Source organism: Choloepus didactylus, chromosome 7 (assembly GCF_015220235.1).
Source record: "Choloepus didactylus isolate mChoDid1 chromosome 7, mChoDid1.pri, whole genome shotgun sequence".
NCBI classification, from domain to species: domain Eukaryota; kingdom Metazoa; phylum Chordata; class Mammalia; order Pilosa; family Megalonychidae; genus Choloepus; species Choloepus didactylus.
The window spans coordinates 90583149-90600697 of NC_051313.1; the positions used below are offsets into that span (position 1 = coordinate 90583149).

Sequence of the window (17549 nt, forward strand, 5' to 3'; positions counted from 1 at the left end):
ATTTTGGTAATTCTCATAATATTTCCAACTTTTTCATTATTCTTGTATCCGTTATGGTGACATGTCATCAGTGATTTTTGATGTTTCCATTGTAATTGTTCTGGAGTGCCATGAGCCATGCCCATAAAAGATATCGAACTTATTCAGTAAATGTGTGTGTTCTGACTGCCCCACCAATCAGCCATTCTCCCATCTCTCTCCCTCTCCTCAGGCCTCCCTATTCTCTGAGACACAACAATACCGAAATTAGGCCAATGAATAACCCAAAAAGCTAAAAAGGCTTAAGGAGGTTGAGGAAGCCAGTCTAAAACTGAGATAAGCCAAAAACTAGGCCTCTTGCACCAAAAGGTTAGCCAAGTTGTAAATGCAAAGAAAAAGTTCTTGAAGGGAATCAAAAGGGCTACTCCAGTGACCATGTGGAAACAGTGAAACAGCCTCATTGTTGAGATGGAGTGAACACATGGAAACAGAAAAACAGCTGAGATGGAGAAAGTTTCAGTGGTCTAGATAGAAGATTAAACCAGCCACAACATTCCCTTAAGCCAAAGTCTAATCCGGAGCAAGGCCCTAACTCTCTTCAATTCCATGAAGGCTGAGAGAGGTGAAGAAGATGCACAAGAAATGTTTAAAGCTAGCAGAGGTCAGTTCATGAAGTTTCAGGAAAGAAGCTATCTCTATAAAGTGCAAGGTGAAGCATCAAGTGCTGATGAAGAAGTTGCAGCAAGTTATCCAGAAGATCTAGCTAAGATAATTGATAAAGGTGGCTACACTACATAACACATTCTCAATAGATGAAACGTCCTTCTATTGGAAGAAGATTCCATCTAGGACTTTCCTAGCTGGAGAGAAGTCAATGTCTGGCTTCAAAGCTTTTAAGGACAGGCTGATTCTCATTAGGGGCTGATGCAGCTGGAGACTTAAAGTTGAAGCCAATGATCACTTACCATTCTGAAAATCCTGGGGCCCTTAAGAATTGTGCTAAATCTACTGCCCATGTTCCATACATGGAACAACAAATTCTGGATTACAGCGCCTCTGTTTAACAACATGGTTGTTGAGGCAAGATCTTACACCAGCAAAAAGATTACGGCTTGCTGAAGGCTCCGATGATAGAATTTTTTTAGCAATAAAGTACTTGCTAACTATACATTGTTTTTTTGGACATGATGCTATTGCACACTTAACAGACCACAGTATAGTGTAAACGTAGCTTTTATATGCACAGGGAAACCCTAAAATTCATGTGACATGCTTTTGGTTGTGATATTTGCTTTACTGTGATGGTCTGGAACCAAACCTGCAATGTCTCCAAGGCACGCCTGTATTTCAATCACCGCTATATACCCAAGTCTAGTACCATGCTTAGCACAGAATAGGAATCAATAAATGGTTCAACATAAAATTCAGGGATAAGAAATGACATTTGAAAAGTGGGATTTCACAAACCAAAGTTAGGCAACTCTAAATAAGATTCAACAGTCCATAATCAAAAAGAAAAGGAAGCTGTTAATCACTCGGATGGAGCATGCATTTGCAAAATCAGAGTAACCTCATTTCCTTCTCTGACACTAGATGCTCAACTAGTAGATAGAGGAGTTTCTCAAAAACATGAACAATGTTAATATTTTCTAAAGTCTTTTTAGGAAAGATGAAGACAACCAGCTAAATCACAATACAATGGGCTACATTCCTAAATGATCAAGAAATTGCATACAATTTATAACATTAATGACAAATAGATGCTTTCCAAAGGTATGCTATAAATTGGTGTCAATAGGGCTCTCACATCTACATTATCATTTACTTTGATTCTGATCAAGTCAACAGATAATGCAATAAAATTACAAATACCAGGACAGAATGTGATTCTAAAACAGTCTTGGTAGATTGAAAATGTTAGATGCCACAAGGATTTCAGCAACCTGGGACTTAATCCAGAAGATTTTTCATGTAAGGAGTCTCTGAAAAGACTGAAGTTGTAAATAACGGAAAAGATTTTAGAGAAAACATGTTCATACTCTTCAATCTGAATTATCCCTCCCACCATGTTGTAGAATTAGCTTTATTTCAGAAACTTCAGAAAACTAAAATGTGCTAAGGATACAAAATTTCAGCTCAAACTGAAGAAGTTTCAAACAATTAAATCTGCTTAAAAGTGAAGATATATTCCCTTGAAATGGTTTTCAAATGGAAGCTAAATCATAACGTACTAGAAATGGTATACAGCATATTAATGGATCAGAATGGTTGGACCAAAAAATTTCAAGACTCCTTTCCAGGAGGCGGGGCAACATGGCAGACTGGTGAGCTGTATGTTTTAGTTACTCCTCCAGGAAAGTAGGTAGAAAGCCAGGAACTGCGTGGACTGGACACCACAGAGCAATCTGACATTGGGCATACTTCATACAACACTCATGAAAACGTGGAACTGCTGAGATCAGCGAAATCTGTAAGTTTTTGCGGCCAGGGGACCCGCGCCCCTCCCTGCCAGGCTCAGTCCCTTGGGAGGAGGGGCTGTCAGCTCCGGGAAGGAGAAGGGAGAAGTGCAGAGGTAGCCCTTATCGGAAACTCATTCTACTGATCCAAAATCCAACCATAGATAGACTGAGACCAGACACCAGAGAATCTGAGAGCAGCCAGCCCAGCAGAGAGGAGACAGGCATAGAAAAAAAACAACACGAAAAACTCCAAAATAAAAGTGGAGGATTTTTGGAGTTCTGGTGAACATAGAAAGGGGAAGGGCCCTGAGGTGCATATGCAAATCCCGAAGAAAAGCTGATCTCTCTGCCCTGTGGACCTTTCCTTAATGGCCCTGGTTGCTTTGTCTCTTAGCATTTCAATAACCCATTAGATCTCTGAGGAGGGCCCTTTTTTTTTTTTTTCTTTTTTTTTTTTTCTTTTTAATCCTTTTTCTTTTTCTACAACAATTACTCTAAGAAGCCAATACAGAAAGCTTCAAAGACTTACTATTTGGGCAGGTCAAGTCAAGAGCAGAACTAGCAGAGCTCTGAGACAAAACGCAATAATCCAGTGGCTGAGAAAATTCACTAAACACCACAACTTCCCAAGAAAAGGGGGGTGTCCGCTCACAGCCATCATCCTGGTGGACAGGAAACACTCCTGCCCATTGCCAGCCCCATAGCCCAGAACTGCCCCAGACAACCCAGTGTGACGGAAGTGCTTCAAATAACAGGCACACACCACAAAACTGGGCGTGGACATTAGCCTTCCCTGCAACCTCAGCTGATTGTCCCAGAGTTGGGAAGGTAGAGCAGTGTGAATTAACAAAGCCCCATTCAGCCATCATTTCAGCAGACTGGGAGCCTCCCTACACAGCCCAGCAGCCCAGAACTGCCCTGGGGGGACGGCACTCACCTGTGACATAGCACAGTCATCCCTCAACAGAGGACCCGGGGTGCACGGACTGGAAGAGGGGCCCACTTGCAAGTCTCTGGAGCCATACGCCAATACCAAGGACTTGTGGGTCAGTGGCAGAGACAAACTGTGGCAGGACTGAACTGAAGGATTAGACTATTGCACCAGCTTTAAAACTCTAGGATCACCAGGGAGATTTGATTGTTAGAGCCACCCCCCCCCTCCCTGACTGCCCAGAAACACGCCCCATATACAGGGCAGGCAACACCAACTACACACGCAAGCTTGGTACACCAATTGGACCCCACAAGACTCACTCCCCCACTCACCAAAAAGGCTAAGCAGGGGAGAACTGGCTTGTGGAGAAAGGTGGCTCGTGGACGCCACCTGCTGGTTAGTTAGAGAAAGTGTACTCCACGAAGCTGTAGATCTGATAAATTAGAGATAAGGACTTCAATTGGTCTACAAATCCTAAAAGAACCCTATCAAGTTCAGCAAATGCCACGAGGCCAAAAACAACAGAAAATTATAAAGCATATGAAAAAACCAGACGATATGGATAACCCAAGCCCAAGCACCCAAATCAAAAGACCAGAAGAGACACAGCACCTAGAGCAGCTACTCAAAGAACTAAAGATGAACAATGAGACCATAGTACGGGAGATAAAGGAAATCAAGAAGACCCTAGAAGAGCATAAAGAAGACATTGCAAGACTAAATAAAAAAATGGATGATCTTATGGAAATTAAAGAAACTGTTGACCAAATTAAAAAGATTCTGGACACTCATAGTACAAGACTAGAGGAAGTTGAACAACGAATCAGTGACCTGGAAGATGACAGAATGGAAAATGAAAGCATAAAAGAAAGAATGGGGAAAAAAATTGAAAAAATCAAAATGGACCTCAGGGATATGATAGATAATATGAAACGTCCAAATATAAGACTCATTGGTGTCCCAGAAGGGGAAGAAAAGGGTAAAGGTCTAGGAAGAGTATTCAAAGAAATTGTTGGGGAAAACTTCCCAAATCTTCTAAACAACATAAATACACAAATCATAAATGCTCAGCGAACTCCAAATAGAATAAATCCAAATAAACCCACTCCGAGACATATACTGATCACACTATCAAACACAGAAGAGAAGGAGCAAGTTCTGAAAGCAGTAAGAGAAAAGCAATTCACCACATACAAAGGAAACAGCATAAGACTAAGTAGTGACTACTCAGCAGCCACCATGGAGGCAAGAAGGCAGTGGCACGATATATTTAAAATTCTGAGTGAGAAAAATTTCCAGCCAAGAATACTTTATCCAGCAAAGCTCTCCTTCAAATTTGAGGGAGAGCTTAAATTTTTCACAGACAAACAAATGCTGAGAGAATTTGCTAACAAGAGACCTGCCCTACTGGAGATACTAAAGGGAGCCCTACACACAGAGAAACAAAGAAAGGACAGAGAGACTTGGAGAAAGGTTCAGTACTAAAGAGATTCGGTATGGGTACAATAAAGGATATTAATAGACAGAGGGGAAAAATATGACGAACATAAACCAAAGGATAAGATGGCTGATTCAAGAAATGCCTTCATGGTTATAACGTTGAATGTAAATGGATTAAACTCCCCAATTAAAAGATATAGATTCGCAGAATGGATCCAAAAAAATGAACCATCAATATGTTGCATACAAGAGACTCATCTTAGACACAGGGACACTAAGAAACTGAAAGTGAAAGGATGGAAAAAAATATTTCATGCAAGCTACAGCCAAAAGAAAGCAGGTGTAGCAATATTAATCTCAGATAAAATAGACTTCAAATGCAGGGATGTTTTGAGAGACAAAGAAGGCCACTACGTACTAATAAAAGGGGCAATTCAGCAAGAAGAAATAACAATCGTAAATGTCTATGCACCCAACCAAGGTGCCACAAAATACATGAGAGAAACACTGGCAAAACTAAAGGAAGCAATTGATGTTTCCACAATAATTGTGGGAGACTTCAACACATCACTCTCTCCTATAGATAGATCAACCAGACAGAAGACCAATAAGGAAATTGAAAACCTAAACAATCTGATAAATGAATTAGATTTAACAGACATATACAGGACATTACATCCCAAATCACCAGGATACACATACTTTTCTAGTGCTCATGGAACTTTCTCCAGAATAGACCATATGCTGGGACATAAAACAAGCCTCAATAAATTTAAAAAGATTGAAATTATTCAAAGCACTTTCTCTGACCACAATGGAATACAATTAGAAGTCAATAACCATCAGAGACTTAGAAAATTTACAAATACCTGGAGGTTAAACAACACACTCCTAAACAATCAGTGGGTTAAAGAAGAAATAGCAAGAGAAACTGCTAAATATATAGAGACGAATGAAAATGAGAACACAACATACCAAAACCTATGGGATGCAGCAAAAGCAGTGCTAAGGGGGAAATTTATAGCACTAAACGCATATATTAAAAAGGAAGAAAGAGCCAAAATCAAAGAACTAATGGATCAACTGAAGAAGCTAGAAAATGAACAGCAAACCAATCCTAAACCAAGTACAAGAAAAGAAATAACAAGGATTAAAGCAGAAATAAATGACATAGAGAACAAAAAAACAATAGAGAGGATAAATATCACCAAAAGTTGGTTCTTTGAGAAGATCAACAAGATTGACAAGCCCCTAGCTACACTGACAAAATCAAAAAGAGAGAAGACCCATGTAAACAAAATAATGAATGAAAAAGGTGACATAACTGCAGATCCTGAAGAAATTAAAAAAATTATAAGAGGATACTATGAACAACTGTATGGCAACAAACTGGATAATGTAGAGGAAATGGACAATTTCTTGGAAACATATGAACAACCTAGACTGACCAGAGAAGAAATAGAAGACCTCAACCAACCCATCACAAGCAAAGAGATCCAATCAGTCATCAAAAATCTTCCCACAAATACATGCCCAGGGCCAGATGGCTTCACAGGGGAATTCTACCAAACTTTCCAGAAAGAACTGACACCAATCTTACTCAAACTCTTTCAAAACATTGAAGAAAATGGAACACTACCTAACTCATTTTATGAAGCTAACATCAATCTAATACCAAAACCAGGCAAAGATGTTACAAAAAAGGAAAACTACCGGCCAATATCCCTAATGAATATAGATGCAAAAATCCTCAACAAAATACTTGCAAATCGAATCCAAAGACACATTAAAAAAATCATACAGCATGACCAAGTGGGGTTTATTCCAGGCATGCAAGGATGGTTCAACATAAGAAAATCAATCAATGTATTACAACACATTAACAAGTCAAAAGGGAAAAATCAATTGATCATCTCAATAGATGCTGAAAAAGCATTTGACAAAATTCAACATCCCTTTTTGATAAAAACACTTCAAAAGGTAGGAATTGAAGGAAACTTCCTCAACATGATAAAGAGCATATATGAAAAAACCCACAGCCAGCATAGTACTCAATGGTGAGAGACTGAAAGCCTTCCCTCTAAGATCAGGAACAAGACAAGGATGCCCGCTGTCACCACTGTTATTCAACATTGTGCTGGAAGTGCTAGCCAGGGCAATCCGGCAAGACAAAGAAATAAAAGGCATCCAAATTGGAAAAGAAGAAGTAAAACTGTCATTGTTTGCAGATGATATGATCTTATATCTAGAAAACCCTGAGAAATCGACGATACAGCTACTAGAGCTAATAAACAAATTTAGCAAAGTAGCGGGATACAAGGTTAATGCACATAAGTCAGTAATGTTTCTATATGCTAGAAATGAACAAACTGAAGAAACACTCAAGAAAAAGATACCATTTTCAATATCAACTAAAAAAATCAAGTACCTAGGAATAAACTTAACCAAAGATGTAAAAGACCTATACAAAGAAAACTACATAACTCTACTAAAAGAAATAGAAGGGGACCTTAAAAGATGGAAAAATATTCCATGTTCATGGATAGGAAGACTAAATGTCATTAAGATGTCAATTCTACCCAAACTCATCTACAGATTCAATGCAATCCCAATCAAAATTCCAACAACCTACTTTGCAGACTTGGAAAAGCTAGTTATCAAATTTATTTGGAAAGGGAAGATGCCTCGAATTGCTAAAGACACTCTAAAAAAGAAAAACGAAGTGGGAGGACTTACACTCCCTGACTTTGAAGCTTATTATAAAGCCACAGTTGCCAAAACAGCATGGTACTGGCACAAAGATAGACATATAGATCAGTGGAATCGAATTGAGAATTCGGAGATAGACCCTCAGATCTATGGCCGACTGATCTTTGATAAGGCCCCCAAAGTCACCGAACTGAGTCATAATGGTCTTTTCAACAAATGGGGCTGGAAGAGTTGGATATCCATATCCAAAAGAATGAAACAGGACCCCTACCTCACCCCCTACACAAAAATTAACTCAAAATGGACCAAAGATCTCAATATAAAAGAAAGTACCATAAAACTCCTAGAAGATAATGTAGGAAAACATCTTCAAGACCTTGTATTAGGTGGCCACTTCCTAGACTTTACACCCAAAGCACAAGCAACAAAAGAGAAAATAGACAAATGGGAACTCCTCAAGCTTAGAAGTTTCTGCACCTCAAAGGAATTTCTCAAAAAGGTAAAGAGACAGCCAACTCAATGGGAAAAAATTTTTGGAAACCATGTATCTGACAAAAGACTGATATCTTGCATATATAAAGAAATCCTACAACTCAATGACAATAGTACAGTCGGCCCAATTATAAAATGGGCAAAAGATATGAAAAGACAGTTCTCTGAAGAGGAAATACAAATGGCCAAGAAACACATGAAAAAATGTTCAGCTTCACTAGCTATTAGAGAGATGCAAATTAAGACCACAATGAGATACCATCTGACACCGGTTAGAATGGCTGCCATTAAACAAACAGGAAACTACAAATGCTGGAGGGGATGTGGAGAAATTGGAACTCTTATTCACTGTTGGTGGGACTGTATAATGGTTCAGCCACTCTGGAAGTCAGTCTGGCAGTTCCTTAGAAAACTAGATATAGAGTTACCATTCGATCCAGCGATTGCACTTCTCGGTATATACCCGGAAGATCGGAAAGCAGTGACACGAACAGATATCTGCACGCCAATGTTCATAGCAGCATTATTCACAATTGCCAAAAGATGGAAACAACCCAAATGCCCTTCAACAGATGAGTGGATAAATAAAATGTGGTATATACACACGATGGAATACTACGCGGCAGTAAGAAGGAACGATCTCGTGAAACATATGACAACATGGATGAACCTTGAAGACATAATGCTGAGTGAAATAAGCCAGGCACAAAAAGAGAAATATTATATGCTACCACTAATGTGAACTTTGAAAAATGTAAAACAAATGGCTTATAATGTAGAATGTAGGGGAACTAGCAATAGAGAGCAATTAAGGAAGGGGGAACAATAATCCAAGAAGAACAGATAAGCTATTTAACGTTCTGGGGATGCCCAGGAATGACTATGGTCTGTTAATTTCTGATGGATATAGTAGGAGCAAGTTCACAGAAATGTTGCTATATTAGGTAACTTTCTTGGGGTAAAGTAGGAACATGTTGGAAGTTAAGCAGTTATCTTAGGTTAGTTGTCTTTTTCTTACTCCCTTGTTATGGTCTCTTTGAAATGTTCTTTTATTGTATGTTTGTTTTCTTTTTAACTTTTTTTTCATACAGTTGATTTAAAAAAGAAGGGAAAGTTAAAAAAAAAAAAAAAATACAAGGGAAAAAAAAAAAAAGATGCAGTGCCCCCTTGAGGAGCCTATGGAGAATGCAGGGGTATTCGCCTACCCCACCTCCATGGTTGCTAACATGACCACAGACATAGGGGACTGGTGGTTTGATGGGTTGAGCCCTCTACCACAGGTTTTACCCTGGGGAAGACGGTTGCTGCAAAGGAGAGGCTAGGTCTCCCTATGGTTATGCCTAAGAGCCTCCTCCCGAATGCCTCTTTGTTGCTCAGATGTGGCCCTGTCTCTCTAGCTAAGCCAACTTGAAAGGTGAAATCACTGCCCTCCCCCCTACGTGGGATCAGACACCCAGGGGAGTGAATCTCCCTGGCAACGTGGAATATGACTCCCGGGGAGGAATGTAGACCTGGCATAGTGGGACGGAGAACATCTTCTTGACCAAAAGGGGGAGGTAAAAGGAAATGAAATAAGCTTCAGTGGCAGAGAGAATCCAAAAGGAGCCAAGAGGTCACTCTGGTGGGCACTCTTACGCACACTTTAGACAACCCTTTTTAGGTTCTAAAGAATTGGGGTAGCTGGTGGTGGATACCTGAAACTATCAAACTACAACCCAGAACCCATGAATCTCGAAGACAGTTGTATAAAAATGTAGCTTATGAGGGGTGACAAGGGGATTGGGAAAGCCATAAGGACCACACTCCACTTTGTCTAGTTTATGGATGGATGAGTAGAAAAATAGGGGAAGGAAACAAACAGACAAAGGTACCCAGTGTTCTTTTTTACTTCAATTGCTCTTTTTCACTCTAATTATTATTCTTGTTATTCTTGTGTGTGTGCTAATGAAGGTGTCAGGGATTGATTTGGGTGATGAATGTACAACTATGTAATGGTACTGTGAACAATCGAAAGTACGATTTGTTTTGTATGACTGCGTGGTATATGAATATATCTCAATGAAATGAAGATTAAAAAAAAAAAACAAAACAAAACAAAAAAAAGACATAATGCTGAGCAAAATAAGCCAGGCACAAAAAGAGAGATATTGTATGTTACCACTAATGTGAATTCTGTGAAAAATGTACAATGCTTTATACTGTAGAATGTAGGGGACCTAGAGATACCAATTAGTGGAGGGGGAATGATAATCTAATAAGAACAGATAAACTATGGAGGGTAATCTCAATGTTATGGGAATGCTCAGGAATGATTATGGTTTGTAAACTTTCTTGGATATAGTAAGATCATGTTGGAAGCAATAGAGTTATTTTAGGTTTTTTTTTCTCTTATTCCTTTGTTTTCTTAGGGGTTGTTAATTTTCTTGGGGTATGGTAGGAACATGTTGGAAGCAATGTAGTTATTTTAGATTATTTGTTTTTCTTACTCCTCTGTTTGGACATGGTTTATTAATTTTCTTGGGGTATGGTAGGAACATATTGGAAGCAAAGTAGTTATTTTAGGTTATTTGTTTTCCTTAATCCATTGCTTTGTTTGAAATGTTGTGGGGGTTTTTTGGTTGTTGTTTGCCTGTTTGTTTTTAATTTTTTGATAAACAAAGTTAAAAAATTGAAAAAAAATCAGTAGAAAAATGGGAGTAAAAACTAAATGACAAATAGGGTGGGATGGGGGGATGGTTTGGGTATTCTCTTTTCACTTTTATTTTTTATTCTTATTCTGATTCTTTCTGATGTAAGGAAAATATTCAGAAATAGATTGTGGTGATGAACGCATAACTATATGATCATACTGTGAACAGCTGATTGTATACCATGGATGACTGTATGGTTTGTGAATATATTTCAATAAAACTGAATTTAAAAAAAAAAAAAAAGACTCCTTTCCACTCTGAAATTCATATTATCTTTTGGATTATTATACTCGCCTATGCACAAACATTTGTTGACATTGTGTTTCCTCCCCAGCATTAATCTTTATAAACAATCTGGCTATATTAAGAAAAACAATGATTGGGAAATAAAAAGTTAGACAAGGAGAATAAAGAAAACTTAACCAGATAAAACACTGTGTTCTTTATACTTTTCTCCTTTTCTAGACCAAATATCTTGAAATTTCTCTCTAGAAAACACCTTTGACAAGTAGTTAAAAATACAAAACCAGGGTAAACCAACCATTTTTAAGAGTCCACGTTTTAATAGAAAATTATGAGGTGAGGGTCCAAAGCAAAGACTGGAACAAAGGCCAAGAATTAAAATTACTTTTCCTTACAGAGAAAAAAAATAACGCATTCACATGAAAATAATAATGCCAAATGAGTTAAGGATTGGTAAACATTTTGAACTGAAAAGCTTTTTACAACTTACTGGCTAGTACAATTTAGTAAGACCACAGGATAACAACATATATTCTACATACAGAAAATCCAAGTACCAAACTAGCAACTAAAAGTAACACAAAAGACTGTATTAAGACCCGCATATTTTCAAGATGTCACTATCTGCTTTCACCAAGATTGTCAAAGAATTTTAAACAAAAATTCATTCATTTTTCTGGAAAACAAATTCTAAAATATACACACGAACACTAAAATCTAAAAAGAAATTTCAAAATTCTCATGGTCAGTTGATACAAAGTTCTTAAATAACACAATAAAAGAATGCACTTATGAACTCACCCGTTTTAAAATTTTGACTTTGTGTCTCACTGTATCATCTATATATTTAGTTTTGTCATTAGTTGATGTATGCTTTGAGAATCCAAGCTTTTCACATTCCATTGTTTTATCTTCACTATGAATTTCAACTTTAGCTTGGTTTTCCAAAATATCTGGATCTGTCTCAGTCTTTTTATCTTCTTCAGCACAACATTTCACACACACATATTCTTTGTCTTCCTCTCCCATTTGTTGTGCTTGGGAAAGACTTAAGCCAACACAATCACCATGAAACCAGTCATCACATCTCCCACAGCCAACCATAAACCTGGAAAAAAAAAATTTATTATTTAATTCAGCTTTTTAAAACTCAATGTCAAAAGTGTATCTAAATAAAATTTCCAATACTTGGTTTTCTGATACTTTGCACATTTTCCAACTTTTACCCACTTTTTAAGTTCAACATAGAGCAAGTTTTCAAAGAATATGAAAATGGAACTTTCAGGGCCTCAAATATTTCCCTTCTAATATGAATGAGAAAATACTGGCAAAAACAAATTAACAAAAACCTAAAAGGATGAAAATAAAGGACAACTGACTGAAGTACAGAATAACAGTTTTTCTCCACTGATAGAAGTCATCTTAAATGTCTAAACAAAATTCAAAAGCAACAAAAATGCAACTCAAAAATTAACATAACGGAGCTTCTAAAAGTGTTTTAACAAAGTGCCTTAACTGTACAACTATTCTTTAAGCTTAAAATATTCTGGTTCAGGCTGTAACACTGATTCAACTGAAGAATCTTATGTTCTCTGCAGTATGAAGAACTTCCTAGTGCCCATGTGTTTTTACTTGTGTTCCTAATAAAATAAAGGTCAACATAACTTATTTCTTAACATAAAGATATATTCAGAATGAATTTTTAAAACGGTATTAAATTAGCACAGCCCCAATCTCCTTATAAAAATTTTCCCCTTACTGCATTTTATCTATGGAGTAACTTCCCTAACCAATAGCAGTAACCCAGGGTCATAAGATTTCTGACTCTATAAGGCTTGTTTTTCTAGTTTAGAAGAAATATCTGAAATTACTTTAGAAAAAAATGGCAACAGACATATAAATGGCAATTTGAGAGAGAATTTATTTTATATACTTTTCAACCCATTAAGAAAACTACAAAGCTCACTTAAAATGATGGTTAACCTTATCTTTCCTTCTTCAGATTAGCAATTTCATGGTGTGTTAAAAAGCTTAAGATTGAAGGATTTAGGTATACTCCTTAATGATTTAAAGGAGACATTGTTACTGATTTTGATGATAAGGAATGTTGACACTATCAGAACTGTCAAAACTCCTTTTACAAGTACAATAGGAAGGAGGATGTTCAAGATAACATACTGAGGATATGGCCAATTCTGCTAAAATATACCAGAGAGACTGTTGCACTGCTGCAACTATAAAAATTAGAACTATATCATCCTTAAGAGATGTCTTGAAGAATACAGACCAGATATCTCTTTCCTGAACATCAAGCAGTACTTTCTACTCTTGATTCTCATGTACCTTTACATTGTGAACCAAACCTGTGCTGTGCATTAAAGACCTAACTTCTGCAATTCCATCATTCCTTATCCTCACTGGTGATGCCTCTGCTAGCTTTTAAGGGCTCATCTTCCCAGTGATTCATTTGGTTGTGGGGTGGGGGGGACTCATGTATGTCTCATGTCCAAAAAAGAAAAAGTAAAGAATGTTTTAGATTTACAAGCCTAATAAGAAAACTCTCAAACAATGTAGTATTTGTTTGGAATTTAGAAATGGAACAAAAGGTTTGGGGAAGATTTCTAATGGGTCCTTAATGTTTCAATGATACAGATCTTCCAGCCAACTGAAAAATCAAAGGTTTTAATCCAGGTGTTTAAAAATTCTCCCATTTCAACAAGAAGTGTTGTTTCTTGAAAGCAACTGTCAAATCTGAATGCCTCTGAAATACTGAAGGGAAGCTAACAGTGATTTCCCTTTACCTGCACAATAAAACACTACATTATCATTTCTTCAAAGCAAGTCCGAAATAATTTCAATAAGGCACTACTTAATTAAAAACCTACATGGACTATGTTTCCTCCCCAAATCCAAATCTAAATGTTAAATTATAAAACACATCTTAAAGGCTTTTCAAACTTTGATTTGATTTGACCAGGGAAGAGTGGTATGACCATGAGATTTATCAAGAAACTATTTTGCCATGCCTCATTTCAACTTCATTCAGGAAATGTCTCAAACTTGAAAGGTTTTGAAAAGAAAATCTTCAGTGCCATCTACAAATTTACCTTAACATGCTTTAGACAAAGCACACTATCTAAACATGCTTAGATAAAAGTTAAATAAAATTTTGAGAATCAAAAAAAAAAAAATTTTTGAAATGAAATTACCCAGAACTTAATATAACAGATATAAACATGTATCACTGTAAAAGATACATCTAAAACTTTAAATGTACTATGGATTTTATGATCCATATTTTAAAAAGATGGCCTATCACATAACGAGAACAGCTTTCCTCACTTTTCAAGCTATTTCTTATACTTTAAAAAAATATAGACCACAGCTAACAGAATTACTGTAACATTTTCTGCCTTGACTTTGAATTTTTGATTACTAATAGGCAAAATCACCAAGGAAATAACAATATGAATGTTAATCTTATTACTAACAATCTATTTTGCATGGAGTTTAACTCCAGACCAACATAAAGCAGTTAACTGGAAGAGTTTTGCAATATTTATTTTGTCTTCTCCTAGTGGTACAGCTTCACAAAATATAAAATAAAAACTAAACTACACCTATTATAAGAACATCAAAAACTAATTTAGGATTCTAACTTAACTGCATGAACCAAAAATTATTCTTAGAAAATTTTTAAATTTCTTCAAAATAAACTGGAAGCCACAGCAAATCCATGTTACAAATTCATGTTGTAGACTAACACTGCAGCTTATTACAAGATACACCTGTAGTTATAAGTGTTTACTTATGTAATAGTATAGGTCCACGTTACTGTCAATGTGTACTTTTTTTCTGAAATGAAATTACTCTATTCTACATAAAGATTGTCACTTTTATGTTACTAACAATCTAATCTGCACAGAAAAATACTTGTTTACAGAACTCTTAAAATTCTGAGAAAACTCAGAATCATGTATTCTAGGACAATAATTTTCTTCTCAGAAGAGGGATTCTTGTTTGAATATAAAGTTATGAATCCATTTTGCTGGGAAATTTTTTGTTTTGTTCCTTTAATTTCATCCAATATGTTAATCTTCTACAATTAGGCCAAGAAATTGTATGCAAACCAGAGATACAAAAGGTCTTCTGGAGTGGTAGAGAAAATCACAGAAACCATAACTTAAGATAATAAGAAAAGACTAAGGAATTTTCCTTCCAAAATGTCAAAATGTTAAAATAGGAAAATTCAAAAATCTCAAAGATTACATTCATTAAAAAAGACTAAGTATTAAGCAGTCTAGTTTAAAAAATAATTCATATACTTCGTTATAAGGCTGAAGCAGGAAAATAAAAAGCAAAACAGCATAATATATAAGCTGTGAGAGTCAATATCTACTCTCTTTAGTGATATGTGTACATAAGCTGCCTATGGTTAAATATCACATGTGGCCATGCCATGAATAAATCTATACCATAAAATATAATTTCCAACTGGAAGCACAGACAGGGAAGCCAACTTCAGTTGCAATACACGTAAAATGCTGCAGAGTTAAAATACTGTTTACAGAAGCAAAAGCTGTCACAAACACTAGGAAATATCTGACATTAACAAATAGCTTGTAATGTCACTACTGTATGAAACCAAAGGGAAGGATGAAAATTGTTTCCAGATCTGTCCTTCCTAATAAATTCATATTCTTACACACGGATTAAAACAGGAAAATCACATGCTGTACTATAATAGTACATTTTTTGAGTAAACTCAATGTACACAAGGACAACGTATCAAAGAGACAGTGAAGGCTAGTTAATATGCAAAGAAAAAACAATTACTTAGACTTTTTTATTCACAAAATTAATCTGAAATGTTGTTTTCAAAATTGTTCCAATAATATTATATATTACTCAGGCCAATTACACAGGTGAACTCAAAATCTCTATACACCAAACATGCTAAGTCATTTTTCACAACTGGGGCAAAGAAACTCTAGATTTTAGAGTAGATCCAAAAGGAGGCATCACTTAAAAAAAAAAAAAATGGGATGTAATACCTTCATTTTAGGAAATTAATTCTTGATGTTAGCAAAGTGATAGTCATTAAAAAGCCTGGGCAAAATCCTGAAGACTAGGCAATGAGAATTGAACTTTATGTACAGTAAGTTTCATCGTAACTTACTCACATGGCTTTGAATTTTATGCCAAAGTTTCATTTTAGAAACTCATTCACTTTTAGGCTCCTTTTCCATTTCTCTGACCATCTGTATATGTGAAGATTTTCAAAAGATTTGGCAAAGAGAAAAGGACTGGCTAAAAAGAGCACTTAAAAGAACCCTTCAACCCTTAATTCTCTTAGGCCTGAGAACAGCAGGCCCACTTTAGAATATACAAATAAGGTGTTTTAAATGAAAAACCATAAAGAGCAACAAAGTGATGGCAAATGCATCACTGTATTCAAATAGGTCACAATTTTTAAAAGCTGGAATATTCTCTGTTATAAAGCAACCTCTGATACTAAAAATAGGCCCATGTACCGAATCACAAATGAAGAAACTCTTTGACAGACAACTTAGATTATTTTTGACAGAATGGTCCCCAAAACCTCCCACCCACTCTCTCCAACTGACCCCAACCCAAAAGAATGTTCCACAACACAATTTTACTAAATTGTCCCTCCCTAAAGAGTTTCATTTGTATGCAATTTGATAGTGCTGGGAAAAGTCACTCTAACATATACTTTCATAAATAAGATAATATTATAGTGTACAAGTTATAATGTTCTTTTGTTATATCAATGTTGATAGAAGTTCCAACAGCAATGTGAACACTTGAACAGGAAAATCTTGTAGCTGCAAACTCCACTTCATCTTGTTTGTCTTTTCTTAAAAGCAAATTAACAAAAAAATACATGGGGAGGGCTGGGGAAAGTAGGGGAAGGTAGTGTCATAAAACTACAAAACACTGATCCTAAGGAAAGAATGATGAAAGGCTTTACTAAATACACTTCTAAAATTTTAAAAGACTAGAATTTACAAGATATTCTTTAAATTACTAAAACATTCAAAAAAGAATACAAAAAAAAAAAAAAAAGAATACATGTTTTCACTCTATTCCATGTAGCATACAAAATTCCTGTGGATAATCTAACAGTTGTTTTAGCTACCAAATTTCATTCCAAGGTCAAGTTCGATAGCTACGAAACAGTGGTGTTAAGTAATAGTTGCTGTACTTCATTTTAAAAAAAATAAAAATTAAAACAATCTTCAAAAGAAAAATAGCATTTCAATTTCAACCTTCAAACTTTTATTGCTAGTTCTTTTCAAACCAAATAAAATGATATATAACTTACAAACCCAAAGCACTGTAACATTTTCTGATTAGCTGAAAGCTTTTTTTTTCCCCAATGCAATGACTAAAATTATACTCTCTAACTGGTTACAATAACAAAATATTTCCATATATATCAGTGGACGGCCAAACTATGCTTTTTAAAATGTTCTAGGATGGTATGCTTATAAATTCAGTGGCTCCAACTTTCTATTATTTATCCAGGATTGATGAGTGGTTTTTGTTTTTCCAAGTCTTTGTATGTTAAATAATTTA

General features: G+C 36.0%; 1 protein-coding gene across 4 annotated transcripts in view; it reads right to left on the bottom strand.

Annotated features, from left to right (window-relative positions):
* The window catches only part of PHF3 (PHD finger protein 3), a 102624-nt gene that overhangs the window by 27105 nt on the left and 57970 nt on the right, over nucleotides 1–17549 (bottom strand). For all 4 annotated transcript variants that reach the window (XM_037842402.1, XM_037842399.1, XM_037842400.1 and 1 more), the window contains one exon: nucleotides 11748–12054. In XM_037842402.1, coding sequence (XP_037698330.1) covers nucleotides 11748–12054 — 307 coding nt within the window. The remainder of the gene's footprint in view (nucleotides 1–11747; nucleotides 12055–17549) is intronic.